The 15015-nt window shown below is 34.0% G+C and overlaps 2 protein-coding genes, 1 long non-coding RNA gene and 1 pseudogene across 6 annotated transcripts; 3 read left to right on the top strand and 1 right to left on the bottom strand.

The window, feature by feature from the left end:
* The first annotated feature begins 30 nt into the window (after window positions 1-30).
* LOC143905798 (uncharacterized) lies at window positions 31-847 on the top strand. The gene is made up of 3 exons (XR_013259322.1): window positions 31-145; window positions 259-421; window positions 550-847. It is a non-coding gene; the product is annotated as an uncharacterized LOC143905798 (long non-coding RNA).
* Window positions 848-1485: 638 nt separating this feature from the next.
* Window positions 1486-5400, bottom strand: LOC143905797 (uncharacterized). Of its 2 annotated transcripts, XM_077421391.1 has the most exons (4): window positions 4844-5399; window positions 4568-4730; window positions 4348-4438; window positions 1486-2352 (listed from the first exon to the last, which is right to left on the bottom strand). In XM_077421391.1, the coding sequence occupies exons 2-4, from the start codon at window positions 4721-4723 to the stop codon at window positions 1814-1816; spliced, it is 786 nt and encodes a 261-aa protein (XP_077277517.1). In that variant the 5' UTR covers window positions 4724-4730; window positions 4844-5399; the 3' UTR covers window positions 1486-1813. The 2 variants fall into 2 exon arrangements, with proteins under 2 accessions (XP_077277517.1, XP_077277516.1); XM_077421390.1 differs by lacking the exon at window positions 1486-2352 and having other exon boundaries at window positions 3062-4438; window positions 4844-5400.
* A 2468-nt stretch (window positions 5401-7868) lies between these two features.
* LOC143905788 (uncharacterized) lies at window positions 7869-8609 on the top strand (annotated as a pseudogene).
* Window positions 8610-10399: 1790 nt separating this feature from the next.
* On the top strand, window positions 10400-14766 carry LOC143905814 (uncharacterized). Of its 3 annotated transcripts, XM_077421417.1 has the most exons (6): window positions 10410-10934; window positions 11020-11149; window positions 11242-11751; window positions 11832-12065; window positions 12524-12663; window positions 12860-12892. In XM_077421417.1, exons 1-6 carry the CDS (start codon window positions 10791-10793, stop codon window positions 12875-12877), a joined length of 1176 nt encoding a protein of 391 aa, XP_077277543.1. In that variant the 5' UTR covers window positions 10410-10790; the 3' UTR covers window positions 12878-12892. The 3 variants fall into 3 exon arrangements, with proteins under 3 accessions (XP_077277541.1, XP_077277543.1, XP_077277542.1); XM_077421415.1 differs by having other exon boundaries at window positions 10400-10934; window positions 12524-14311; XM_077421416.1 differs by lacking the exons at window positions 10410-10934; window positions 11020-11149; window positions 11242-11751; window positions 11832-12065 and having other exon boundaries at window positions 12558-12663; window positions 12860-14766.
* Window positions 14767-15015: the final 249 nt, after the last annotated feature.

Here is a 15015-nt window from a genome sequence, read left to right as displayed (position 1 = left end):
TTCGCCAATGATCACGTGATCGTGAGATGACGCTGATTGGTCAGGGTGAATTGTGCTTATGTAGCTACTGCCATATTGAATTATACATAGCGACAACGCGTGTACACATGCAACGACACATGTGTTTCACTGTCATCTTATAGAGGTTAGCACATTTTACTTTGACGTATTTTTATTATTTATAGGCTTTTATTCAACGAATTATTGTTATTGCATTATTAAATGCTTTGCATTAATTATTGCACATTTTTTGTTCAGACTCGCGATGCCAACCTTTTGTGCGGCAAATCGCTGTACCAATAACAGTAATAAAGGTTACTCTGTCTTTGATTTTCCATCAAACAAAGAGTTACGACAGAAATGGATAGCAGCGCTTGGGAAGGGCTCGGATTGGCGACCCACATTTCAAAGAATTTGTGAGGTGAGTGATAAAAATTAATTTTCATTAGTTTATTATCAGCTGTAAAAGGAATAGAGCTTTTAATAACTAGTGTTTCTAATTTATATTTGTCCTATTTCTCAGTCCTGTATATTTTTCTTATATTTCAGGTCCATTTCAATTCAGTGGATATACAGCTCGTTGCTGGACGGAAGCAATTATGTGAAAATGCCATACCATGCCATTTCTGTGTATGCCCGTATGATAAGGAGACTAGTAAAAAAAATAAATTAAGGAAGAAGTCCACCAAGCCATTCGAAACTGCAGACCATGCGTATTGTTCAGAAAAGAAGTCTTTACCTCTGCAACTCCGCTCCTCTAATAATACTTTGCCACACACTTATATATCCGAACACAATTATTTTGCTGACACTGGAAAGAAGAATAAAGGGTATTTTGTAAAAGAAATGTCTAATGATGCAAAGAAAAAATTGGGTTGGGTAAATAGTAAAAGAAATACACATGCTGATCACTGCCCATTATTGAAGAGTCCGAGGAGTTCTCTAGAGCAATTATTGACAGAATCAAATATGGAAATAATATGATTTTGTAACATAATTTAGAATAGATATAAAATAATATGATTTTGTAACATAAATTTGATTTGATATGAAATAATATGATTTTGCAACATAATTTTGAATTAATATTAAATATGATTTTGTGACATACCTAATTTTGAATTGATATTAAATAATATGATTTTGTGACATATCTATATATAATTTTGAATTAATATTAAATAATATAATTTTGTAACATAATTTTGAATTGATATGAAATAAAATACACATTTATTTAATAAAAAAATGTTTATTTTTATATTTCAACAAAATTCTATTAATAGTACATCTATTTGACGTTTACAGAGAAATTGCGTAACATGGGGAATCTATTTAATAACATAGTCAAAATAATATACTTAATAATATATGTAACTTGAAATTAATTATAAATCACTCTCAAGAATAGGAACTAAAATGTGAGAAATATCACAGAATTGTGAGGAACAATATATCCATTTAAAATAAAAAGAAGTTGCACAACATGGAATCTACTTAGACAATAATATACTTAATAATATATGTATGTACCTAATTTAACATCTAAATTAGTAAAAAATAAGAACTAAATTTTTGGCACAATGTCACAAAAGTGTGAAAAATAATATATGCATTTAAAATAAAAAAATTGCACAATATGGATTTACTTAATATTATAAATAATAATATATTTAATAATGTATTTAAATTTGAATTTAAATCACTCTCAAGAATAAGAACTAAAAATCTAGAAATATTAGAATTGACAAAAACATAAAATAAAAAAATTGCACAAAATGGAATTTACTTAATAATATAAACTCTTAAGTTTTTATCTGGGACGTGGATTAAAAGCGTCAGCAAGTAATCTTGAACCCATACTTTTACTAGCAAATGCAGTATTCTGGTTACTTTTTGGGCAAGGTAGTAATTGACGGAGTCGCATGCTAAGAAATCTTGAAATTAATGTTTGTCTTTGGTCATGACATGTAGACAATGGAAATGAAGATAATTCCTTCATTATATGACTTTCCAAAGTACATTTGAGTGATCCTCCTAAATCTTTCATTATGTTCTCAGAAGCCATTATAATTGATTCTGCACCATGAAGAATCTGATACACTTCATCAGACACTCGTACTAATGCAGCTTCTACAAATTCACATACAAGCAAAAGTCCAGCTTTGGGATGATCTACAGGTCTCTGGTGTAGTAAACTATTGTAACATACTTTACATTTTATACTTGACTGCAGCTTACGGAGAACATATCCACACATCTTGTATAAGGTTTCTTCTTCTTCCAAGGACAAGGATGGACAGTCTTGCAGTTTTGGCAGTTTAATAGAAAGTTCGGAAGTTTGTTTTGTGTTTGGCCTTTCAATTTTCTGCATGAGACTGATCAATGTGGGGCTGTCATCATGGTCGTAACTGGAATTTGAAATACGAGTGGCTTCCCCAGATATGCTCAAATTTTTTAGGCGGTACTTGAAGTCTCTTGCTGTAGACTTAGGACAACTTGATCGAACTTGAGAGAATTTATTTTCAACTGAATCTTGAGTCAAATTACCAAGATATACAAATTCGAAAGATTTCTCTTGCAAAAGGTAGTTTTGAATTTCCAATATACAATCACAGTACATTATTACGTGAGACCGAGTTACTTTCCAATTCTCTCCCAAGTCAGCATTTTTAAATATATTGTTCACTAGTTGGATGATTTTAATGGAAGTTGTATAAGCATCCATGTTGTGGAAACTGAGAGCAAAACGTCTGTTTCTGGAAGTCACAATTTTAAACCAGTGTCGCAAAATCAATATAAACCAACCTGTCGTTATCATGACAGGATCCTGAAGTAATTCACCATATCGGAAAAGACCACTTGCTGTCTGTTCATTTAATACTGAGGTTGTAGTATAAACTTTCATTTTTTTTAAATGATTTGCTTTAATATTTTTCTTCTTCAATTTTGGTGCAAATTTCAAGCCCATGTCAGACTGTTGTTCATCAAGCCATTCGATCAAATTCATATCTATAGTTTCCGTTGGTAAACCATATTCACGAACCAATTCATCCGGAAGAGTAATAATCCCAATTTTCATGAGCATTCCTTTTAGATTTTTAAATACATGAACTACATCAGGCAAAGCAAATAACTTCTCCTTCTTATTAAAAGGATGCTGTATACTGTATTAAATATCATTTTTACGGCAACTGAAGCCCAGCTGGTTTAAAATACCTCTGTTTCCCATGTCACAAACTAATACAAGCACGTAAAGCCCAGAAGTTTCACATTTTTCTAACAGGGATAAAATAAAGTCTTTTACAGTTGCACTGTCTGTAGAAGTTGATGTGAAATGGTACGCAAAAACTTGTTTATATCGTTTATAGACTCCAGCAATAAGAAATAGCAAAGCCTTGGATGCTGCAATTGGAAGGGCTGGAAGAGTACAGTATCCCATGTTTGAATCACTACCTCGATCGTACTCAATTTTAGGCTCTATACTCATTTCATCGAAGACAAAACAACAAAGTTTACTTCTCTCCTCCATATTGTTGATTCTACTTTCTAGACACAAGAAAATATCCTCCAGGATTCCTGGGTTGAATGAAATATTTTGAATTTTTCTCTGAAGTGTTCTTGGTGCAGGGAGCTCAACATCAAATGCTTTCCTAACTCGATTGTATCCGCTTGTACCACATGCAGTCCAAAGGCTAAGCCCTTTTATAATTGATTTGTCAGAATATTGACTTGGTCTTGATGTTAATTTATCAACTGATGAATTGATTCTTATGATCTGTTGATTGAGTTTCTCTAGTTGTTTTTTTAAAGCTTTGTTATCAGCGGTAACTTCTTTTAGTTTTGCATCTTGGTCATTTATCTTCCTAGTTTGAGTCATCCGTATTTCATTTAACTTCAACTTCAGATTTTCATTGTTTTTTGACAAAGTATCTATCTTAGAAATTAAAGCTTGTCTTGAATTTATATCTAATTCATTGTGATTCATATCCAAGTTTGATTCATTCTGATTTATATCCATATTTGATTCTGTCCATAATTGGTCTATAGAAATCGGACTCTTCAATAATGGGCAGTGATCAACATGTCTATTTCTTTCACTATTTACTAAGCCCAATTTTTTCTTTGCATCATTAAACACTTCTTTTATAAAATACTCCTTATTCTCCTTCCCAGTGTGAGCAAAATAATTGTGTTCGGATATATAAGTGTGTGGCAAAGTATTATTAGAGGAGCGGAGTTGAAGAGGTAAAGACTTCTTTTCTGAACAATACGCATGATCTGCAGTTTCGAATGGCTTGGTGGACTTCTTCCTTAATTTATTTTTTTTATTAATCTCCTTATCATACGGGCATACACAGAAATGGCATGGTATGGCATTTTCACATAATTGCTTCCGTCCAGCAACGAGCTGTATATCCACTGAATTGAAATGGACCTGAAATATAAGAAAAATATTACAGGACTGAGAAATAGGACAAATATAAATTAGAAACACTAGTTATTAAAAGCTCTATTCCTTTTACAGCTGATAATAAACTAATGAAAATTAATTTTTATCACTCACCTCACAAATTCTTTGAAATGTGGGTCGCCAATCCGAGCCCTTCCCAAGCGCTGCTATCCATTTCTGTCGTAACTCTTTGTTTGATGGAAAATCAAAGACAGAGTAACCTTTATTACTGTTATTGGTACAGCGATTTGCCGCACAAAAGGTTGGCATCGCGAGTCTGAACAAAAAATGTGCAATAATTAATGCAAAGCATTTAATAATGCAATAACAATAATTCGTTGAATAAAAGCCTATAAATAATAAAAATACGTCAAAGTAAAATGTGCTAACCTCTATAAGATGACAGTGAAACACATGTGTCGTTGCATGTGTACACGCGTTGTCGCTATGTATAATTCAATATGGCAGTAGCTACATAAGCACAATTCACCCTGACCAATCAGCGTCATCTCACGATCACGTGATCATTGGCGAATAAGGTAGCAAAAGCAATTTTGGTCACAACGTTAGACAAAAAACCATTGTCGTTGGTTATGACGTGTGATACAGCACGAGATATGTGGGTAAAGTTATTGAATATTTATGAACAGAAATCTGCGGATTCAGTTTACTTGCTTCAGACGCTGTTTCGTGAGTATCGTTACAATCCTGGCGATGATATTGCAACTCACGTAAGCAAATTAGAATCATTCGCTCGTCGATTACAAGAGCTTAATGAGCTGATTTCTGATACAATGCTGATAACGACAGTATTGAATACCTTACCTCCCGCATTTCGACATTTTCATAGCGCTTGGGATTCGACCCCTGCTGTCGAGCGAACCTTGGATAAGCTCATATCTAGACTGATGGTTGAAGAAACGAGATTAGGAATCAGCGACATGAACGTGGGTGCCGAATCAGCCTTGGTGGCAAAGAAGCAATTGAAGGGAAATGCTGCAGGAGGAAGCGCTGCTCAGAGGACACACAAGAAGGATAAGGGCGACAGTTATAAAATAAAATTAAAATGCTGGACTTGCGGAGGCCCACACTTACGTCGTGACTGCTCACAGAAGAAGAAAGACGGTAAGAGTGAAGATAAGCAAAAGGAAGAAACTCATGGCCTTGCTATGGTGAGTACGCGATTTTCGAATACGTCCGACACAACGAAGTGGATCATTGATTCAGGGTGTACAGAGCATGTCTGCTGGCCAATTGAATATTTTGTGAATTACGAAAAGTTGAAAGAAACTATTACTTTTGAATTGGGCGATGGTCGTAAGGTGTCAGCGGAAGGTAGCGGACAAATTAGAATACGTTCACATGTAGATGGAAAAGAACATTATTTCCAAAGTGTCATGTTTGTTCCTGAAATGAAAGCTAATTTATTCTCGGTTAGAGCTGTTGCTGAGAAAGGATTCATGCAGACCATTGTAGGTGACAAATGGTTATTTAAGAAGAATGGATCACTCATTGTTGAAGGTTACAGGAAAAACGATATGTACATCTTGGATATTGATGTAATTCTCAATCAGGAACACAGCTTTGTGGCGCGCAGTCGGAAGGAGAATTCTCTACAAGTATGGCACGAACAGATGGGTCACCAGAGTAAAACTCACGTGAAAGAACTCTTGACATCAAAGGGTATTGAAACGTCGTCATTGGATGGAACGGAATATTGCGATGGATGCTCCTTTGGAAAATGTCAACGTACTAATTTTCGAGAAATGCCAAAAGCAAGTAAAGCAGGTGAGCTGGTCGTAACGGATGTCTGTGGACCCATGGAGGAACCGTCATGGAGTGGATACCGATTTTTTGTGACATTTAAAGACGATTTCACACAGTATCGAAAAGTTTATTTTATTCGCCATAAGAATGAAGTCGCATCATGTTTTGAACAGTATGTTAAATATATTCACACTCAGACTGGAAACATGATCAAAACTATTATGTCAGATAACGGAACGGAATACACTGATCAAGCTTTCGTTGAAGTGGCAAAGAAGAATGGCATCGAGATAGGAAGGTCAGCAACTTATACACCTCAACAAAATGGGCGTGCAGAAAGGGAAAATCGGACCCTAATTGAGATGTCACGAACGATGTTATTAACGCATGGGATGTCTAGACGCTTTTGGGCAGAAGCATTGAACTGTGCTGGATATATTCTGAATCGTTCGGGAAAGTCACGGGAAAAAGGGAAAACACCTTATGAAGCTTGGTTTAATCGCGAATATCCTTTACATCATTTGAAGATTTTTGGAAGTGAATGCTTTGTACGAGTACCAAAACAGAAAAGGAATGACAAGAAGTTTGGAACGACAAGTAAGCGAGGAATTTTTGTAGGATACGAAGACATTACTGGAAACTATCGTGTTTGGATACCGGATGAGACACGAGTTGAAATTAGCCGAGATGTTGAATTTCGTGAAGTCGCTGTTCCGGAAGCATTGATAGATTTGAACCAGGGAGAGAAAGAAGATGAAAGCTTACAAGAAAAGGAATTTCAAGGAAAATGTACACAGGAAGAAAATCAAGAACAGAACGGTCAAGCGAAAAGAGGAAGAAATGAAGACCAATCGAAGTCAACGTATCAGTTGAGAAATCGAGCAACACTTCAAGCACCGCAACAATTTGTTTACATGTTTCATAAATCCCCTGTCGAGCCGAACTCCTACAATGAAGCATTACAAGTACCGGAGAGAGAGAGCTGGATTAAAGCGATGGATGACGAGATGAATTCTCATAGGAAGAATGGTACGTGGGAGCTAGTGGAGCTTAATCAAGATATGCATCCTCTATCAGTAAAATGGGTTTACTGTATTAAAGCCAAAGCCAATGGAGAAATTGATCGTTTTAAAGCTCGTCTGGTTATTAAGGGATACGAGCAGGTTTATGGCGTAAACTATACGGAAACTTTCAGTCCTGTAGTTCGATACGATACGATACGACTATTACTTTGGTTGGCTGCTGCAGACAATCTGGAAATCAGTCAATTTGACTGTAAAACGGCCTTCTTAAATGGAAAGTTGGAGGAGTCGATCTTCATGGTACAACCGGAAGGCTATGATGATGGGTCAGGACGGATATGCAAACTGATTCGGAGCTTGTACGGACTCAAACAGGCACCTCGGTGTTGGCATGAAAAATTGAGTCAGTTCTTGGAGTCCATCGGTTTCACGAGATGTCCATTTGATCCATGTGTATTCATTAAACGAAATGCTGATGGAAGTTGGATGATTATTGGCGTTTATGTTGATGACGGACTAGTCCTTGCACACCGGAAGAAAGACATCACTGAATAGAACGCTTGGACAATGGAGATATCAAAATTCATCAAGCTGCCTATGCACGAAAGACGTTGGAAATGTTCGAGATGGATGATTGTCGATCTTCAAAAGTACCTGCAGATCAGGCATCATTGAATATTTTATATGATGAGAAGGAAGCCGACGTCGAACATCCTATTGCCTCTGCCATTGGGCGTCTTATGTACCTTGTAGTTACTACAAGACCTGACTTGGCCTTTGCGGTTGGAAAGGCAGCTCAGCAAATGTCGAAACCAACAATAGGCTTATGGAAATTTGTTAAACGTATCCTTAGATATTTAAGCGGAACAGTAGGGCTAGGTATTACTTATAGTAAGTCCTTTGATAATTATTTGACTATATTTACTGATGCAGACTATGCGGGAGATGTGTTAACAAGGCGCTCCACTACCGGTTATGTGTCAACTTTGGGAAATGGAGCTATTACATGGAGTAGTCAGCGACAAAACTGTGTAGCCTTGTCGACAACGGAGGCTGAGTATGTGGCGGCATCCACAGCGGCCAAGGAGCTAGTATGGTTGCATAACATTGTAAACGAATTCAAACCTGGAATTCAAGCTCGCCTCCTCGTGGACAATCAAGCTGCGATTCGTCTAGCTAACAATCCTGAACAACACAAAAGAACGAAGCACATCGCAGTGAGATATCACTACATTCGAGAATTGGTGTCGGAAAAGAAGATTGTATTAGAATATATCGAAACGAATAATCAAGTAGCTGATATGTTCACAAAGTCTGTAGGACCGTTGCGTTTAAAAGAACTTAGTTATAAAATTGGTCTTATGTAACCCGAATACAGTTTTAGGGAGAGTGTTGTGGAGAAAATTGTATTAGTTTTCTATTAAGATCTCATCTCATATATTTGTATTGTCTATGCTTATTTTGATCTTCCGTTGGATACACTGCGTATGCGCGCTACCGTAACTTTTCCCGCGTTCGTTAACTTCCCCCCAGACTGAGCACGACGCTTGCCTCGATCAGTTCGCATTTTTAGTTTGGCCACTGTACTCAGTTGTTTACAAAGCATTATAATAAATCTCAATTGTAACCGTATTGACTTGTTTAAAGACCCTAACAACAACATTAGTGAATCGTTTATTTACGGTATTCTATCAGAAACTCACGTTACAAAATACTTGGAATCTTATCGTAAATGTCTTCTCAGCTGCACATCAGTTTCTATCGTTTTTAATATGGTTAGTGAATCGTTTACTTACGGTACTCTATCAGAAACTCACGTTACAAAATACTTGGAATCCTATTGTAAATATCTTATCAGCTATATATCAGTTTCTATCGTTTTTAATATAATTAGTGAATCATTTATTTACGGTATTTGATCAGAAACTCATGTTGCAAAATACTTGGGATTCTATCGGAAATTTCTTATTACCTTTATATCGGTCTCATTCAGTTTTTAACATAATTGAAGTTTCGTTTATTCACGATACTCTATAAGAAATTCTCGATACAATACACATGGGCTTGCATCCTAAATTTCTTATTAGTGGTGCATCGGTTTCTATAATTTTTAATGGTATTAAAGTAGCTATAATTGTCTTTTTAATATGGTTAATAGTGAACCGTTTATTTACGATGCCTTGTCAGAAAAAAATTGGAAAAATTTGAAATTTCTCAGCTATATATCAGTCAGAACATCTTTAGATGTTTGCTACTCTGCATGCCACCGGATTATAACCGTGTAAAAGAAAAATAAACCGTATCAGAGATCTTTCTATGATAAAGAAAGAACTGCATTTTTTTTTTAATAATTAAGCTTCCACCTTTGCGACAACAGCACCAGGAAGCCAACGGCCAAACTTTTCACGGTTATTAGAGAAATAAAAACAACATTTACATTAGAAACGTCTTATTTAAAATTGCACTAAAATACAAATAAAATATTTTATTATTTTAATCTTAATAACAAATCACACACACACACACACATAAAAATACTTCGACGAACTTTGTTTTCGAAGATGATAAGTTGTATGTCGGAAAATCCTGATAAGAAACGATAGATGTGACGGTTCGGTTAAGTCGTATAAATATCGACGAGATGTCTATCGTTTTAACCTTATAAAAATATATGCAAAGTAGAAGGTTTTCAAACGATTCAATTTATATCATTAATATACGATAGAAAACGAACCGATTTGCTGCCGTACAGAAAATGATAAGTTGTATGTCGGAAAATCCTGATAAGAAACGATAGATGTATCGGTTCGGTTAAATCGTATAAATATCGACGAGATGTCTATCGTTTTAACTTTATACAAACATATACAAAGTAGGTTTTCAAACGATTCAATTTATATCATTAATATACGATAGAAAACGAACCGATTTGCTGCCATAATGATAAGTTGTATGTCAGAAGATCCTGATAAGAAACGATAGATGTATCGGTTCGGTTAAGTCATATAAATATCGATAAGATGTCTATCATTTTATTCTTATATATCCGTATTAATGCATACGGTAAAATTATTACCATAAATAACGATACATATTATATCGTGTATATACGATTGATTCAGATGGGCAATAATTGTACATATAGAAAACGATTCATAACTATAAAATTTGTATAGTTATTTTCTTATTCGGACCTAAAACGATAGAAACCGATTCGATTCGATTAATGTTTTATCTGTCTTCTAAATATGCAACGATAGAACCGATAAGATACGATTAAAAACGATACAGATATAGCCGTTTTTAATCGTTTTCTATCGGATATGGTTACCACTGTTACCAGGGATGGTAAATTGCAAGGTCGGTAAATGACGCGTCGGTAGCGACGCTACTAAGGTCTTCCGACGGCCGCCATTTTGGATCCAGTGACTGTGTATTAGTGCACGTCGTACAATAGTTGTTACTGTGTGCGTAGTTCGCCATTCGCGCTGATGGTGTACGGCACTGCACGGACACGTGTCTCGTCGGAATAAAGACGAAAAGCTGCAATGGTAGGCTGCTGTGCAAAACATTGCAAGAATCGCAGTGAAAATGGGTTTCGTATGTTTCGGTTTCCCAAAGACAAGCAACGAAATCAAGTATGGCTCGAAAAATGCGGCAAAAGTATAGCACCGACTTCGAGGTTATGCGAGGTATGTAAATGAATTATGTCAATTAAAAATATTATAATTTAAATTTCGAGCAAGTATTATAATTATCACTCTTTATTTTATGTAGCGTCACTTTGATGACTCCCAATTTGAAAACCACCGAGAGGATAAATGGCGAAAATTAAAACCAAACGCTGTTCCAACTATTTTTAATGATGAAAATTCAACAATTACATTCAATAACCAGTTAGCAGTTGGTAAGAATTATTGCAGAATCATATATTTTTATTCAATATCTGTGAATATTAGATAATAATAATTATTTTTTAATTACATTTATTATTTGCAGGGCAACAAACTCCTCACGAAAATCTATTTGAAAATGATTATGTTCAAGACTTTAATCCGGTGATTTTAACTAATTTCAACAGTAATATTAGGGATAATGAGAACGTTATCGATGGAAATTCACTAAATGAACATTTTCCATCAGCAAAAATGGTCACAGATACAAGCATTCAAACTGATGGTGACAGTGACACACTTATGTTACAAACAAAATACGTTTCTAATGAAGAAGGTACTATCCGACAAGCTAATGAAATAAAATACTTGCAACTGCAATTAGAAAAAGAGCGTGCAAAAGCTAATATGCTAAAGTCGAAATATGAAAATGAAAAATTATTACGACTAAAAATGACAACAAAAATGAAATCTTATAAGAAAAAATGTTGTACCTTATCTGGAAAATTGGAAAAGATTCCATTTTTCAAGAAATTTGCTGCAGGATTATCTAATCCACATCAACCAAAATGGTCTCCTGAATGCTTAAAATTTGCAATACAAATAAGATACGCTGGTAATTCCCTCAATTTTTAAATAAAGTAATGTTAGTTTTTGTATGGAATTAACACTAATTTTGATACTTTCTGTTTACAGTTGGATGGAAGGCCTATTTATATTTGAAAAAAGACCTCCAGTTACCTTTACCAGCTTATTCTACTTTATGCAAACACATCAGTAAACTTGATTTCTCTCCTGGTCTGTTAAAAGACGTCCTTTCATTAATGGCAAAGAAAAAGAAAACTCATTCATCTACGCATCAAAGTGATAGTGTAGTTTTGATGGATGAAATGGACATTAAAAAATCCTTGGAGTATGATGTTAGCACAGGTATATATGATACAAACTGAAGTTTATATTTATATTACGACTAATGATTACAAAATATGATTACAAAAATAGGTATTCTTAGCATCCTTATTAAAAGAAACTCCTACACTCTGTATATCTCTGTATACAAGTACTAATTCATGAGTGTTTTTCTACAGTCTCTTTATTAATAAATAGAATATATTTTCAATTGTATAATAATAATATTAATATTAATAATAATTGTAAGAATAATAATTGTAATTAAAATAATGATTTTGATAATAGTATTAATAATGATACCTATAAGTAATAGTATTAGAGTAAAAAAATTGTAATAATAATAACATAATTTTTTTCTCATATTTTGTTATTTAGTCATTTCCTTGTCTCTCTATACAGTTCATAGGCGTAACCCATTGGTTCAAAATCCAAAGTACGTTAAAATTGAAATATATATTTTTAATCTATAACTACAGGGTCATTTATTGGACAAACAACGTGTGAAGAAGGAGCAAAACTAAGCACTACTGTTGTTGTTTTTATGCTCAGAGGACTAACAGAAAACTGGAAGCAAATTATTTCGTGGCATCTGACGTCTAAATCTTCAGATGATTGTGTAATGACCCAATTACTTTTAGAAATTGTTGAAGAAATCGAGAAAATAGGCTTTAGGGTTCATGGATTAGTCTGTGATATGGGTCCGAAAAATCAAGCTATATGGCGCAACTTAGGAGTAAATGTTTCGAGGGATAACGTTGTACCGTTTATAGATCATCCTGTACGAACTGGTAATTCTTTTTATATCTTTCCAGATGTTCCACATTTTTTAAAAAATTTACGAATGGCGTTAACCAATAATTCCATCATTATAATAGCTCGATCAATTGTAGAGTCTGAAAATTTGCCATGTAATGAAGTACGATTTAAATACCTTGAAGAATTAGTTGCAATTCAAGAACGACATAGTGATTTAAAATTAGCACCAAATATAACAGCTGAGATTTTAAGGCCTTCTTCTTTTAATAAAATGCAAGTACCACCAGCAGCGCATATATTTAATGTAAGAACTGCCGTTGCTCTGGAAACTTTGATTGAACTGAAAATGATAGATAAAGAAGCTGAAACTACAGCTTGGTTTATAAGAAAGGTTCGAGCTTGGTTTGATGTAATGAATAGCAGATACCAAAGTGAAGCTATAAATTTAAGTAATAAAAACGTAAAAATAGCTATTATTGATGATTTTTTAGATTTAATAGAAAATATAATAATTGGCAAGTCATGGAAACCAGTTCAGACGGGTATAAAAATGTCAGTTTTAAATACTATAACACTCGTGAATTTATTATTTAAAACTGGATATAACTTTTTTTTAACCTCTCGCCTTAATCAAGATGCCATAGAAAATTTGTTTTCGACTTTACGTCGACATGGAAACGATAATCCAACTGCTTTAGAAACTAAACGGTGTCTACGACTGATTACATTATGTCAATTTATAGACACTCGAAAAACTAAAAAAAATTATGAAGATGATAATGATGAGCATTACGTTCAATTTTTTTTATCAAAAGAACCAAAGGAAGGAAAAGATTTAATTGGGATTTCGCCAGAGGATTGTATGTATTCCCCCGTTTATGAAAATACACAAAATTACACTTATGTAACCCCAATAACGAATAGATTAGAGTGTAATATTATAAACAACGTACTAGGAAGTGCAATTTCTTATGTTTTACGAAAAAAATACGCTTGTAGTGATTGTTTAAAAGCTTTTACTGATGATAATGGTCAGTATTTGTTTTATACCAAAGCTCTTTCTTTTGGATTCTTAGAAAATCCTTCAAATAGTATATTTAACTATATTTCTTTAGTTGAAGGTCATTTGCAAGCGCATTTTGATAGATGTGCTCTGCACCCTCGATTATTTGAGCATTTATTACAAATGATCGAAAAATGGGCACCTTATAAAGAATTAACTATCTCAAACATTTGTGCGGAACGTACTAAACCTTGTAATTTCTTCTACAATATTTTACGTCGATATATTCATATTCGACAAATTATTTTTGTTAACGATCAAAAAAAAAAAATACGTTTAACGAAAAATAAATCATTTGCTTCAAAAAGTGCTTATAGGCAATCTATTATCTAAAAATCAAAATTATTTACAAAGTAATATTGTTATTGTTTTTAAATATTTATTTTAATAGCAATATTATTTAAATAAATATTTTTTTGCAATATTTTAATCGCCAGTTAAAGTCCATTTAAAATGTATTATTTGAGTTATTATTTTAATTATTATAATTACATGTTTATTAATAAAAATAGAAGATTATTGGAAAATTTAATTTCTAATCTAATTATTTTAAACACTCAATGTGTTTATAATTAAGAGTTAGTAATAAAATTAGTTAATATATTTGAGAATGCATGCTGTTTATTTTTCTAATTTCGATCAAGTATTATTTATTTTTGTTTTTTTAATTTAACTTAACTTTTAAACAGCCTAAACATTAACATTTACCTAAAAATCAAACATTATATTTTTTGGCTGATTAGCTCAAGGTCCGTAGATATACGCGACGTACCTGTCGTCGCGTCTATCTATGGACCTTCGATCAGCTGAGCGTTGTGGTCGCCATTTTGGATCCAAACAGCTCGAAGTGCGGCGGAAGACCTTATGTAGCGTCGCTACCGACGCGTCATTTACCGACCTTGGTAAATTGAGTTTCCTTGATACCACGGTCATCCGCGAGAGAGGCGCATTGCTCACGAATTGGTTCCGTAAACCAACTTTCTCGGGCCGGTATATAAATTATTTTTCAAGCCATCCTATGAAATATAAAATTAACATCGTAAGGAATTTGGTTGATCGGGCGATTCTTTTGTCCGACGTGCGGTTTCACAAGTCTAATATTAGTGAAATAAAAAAGATCCTTATTAATAATTGTTACCCGAAGAAAAT

This window comes from Temnothorax americanus, unplaced genomic scaffold, assembly GCF_048541705.1.
Source record: "Temnothorax americanus isolate GAGA-0224 unplaced genomic scaffold, ASM4854170v1 Scaffold67, whole genome shotgun sequence".
Classification (NCBI taxonomy): domain Eukaryota; kingdom Metazoa; phylum Arthropoda; class Insecta; order Hymenoptera; family Formicidae; genus Temnothorax; species Temnothorax americanus.
Note: the sequence above shows the minus strand (reverse complement) of the source record. Positions and strands in the feature narration are given on the sequence as shown.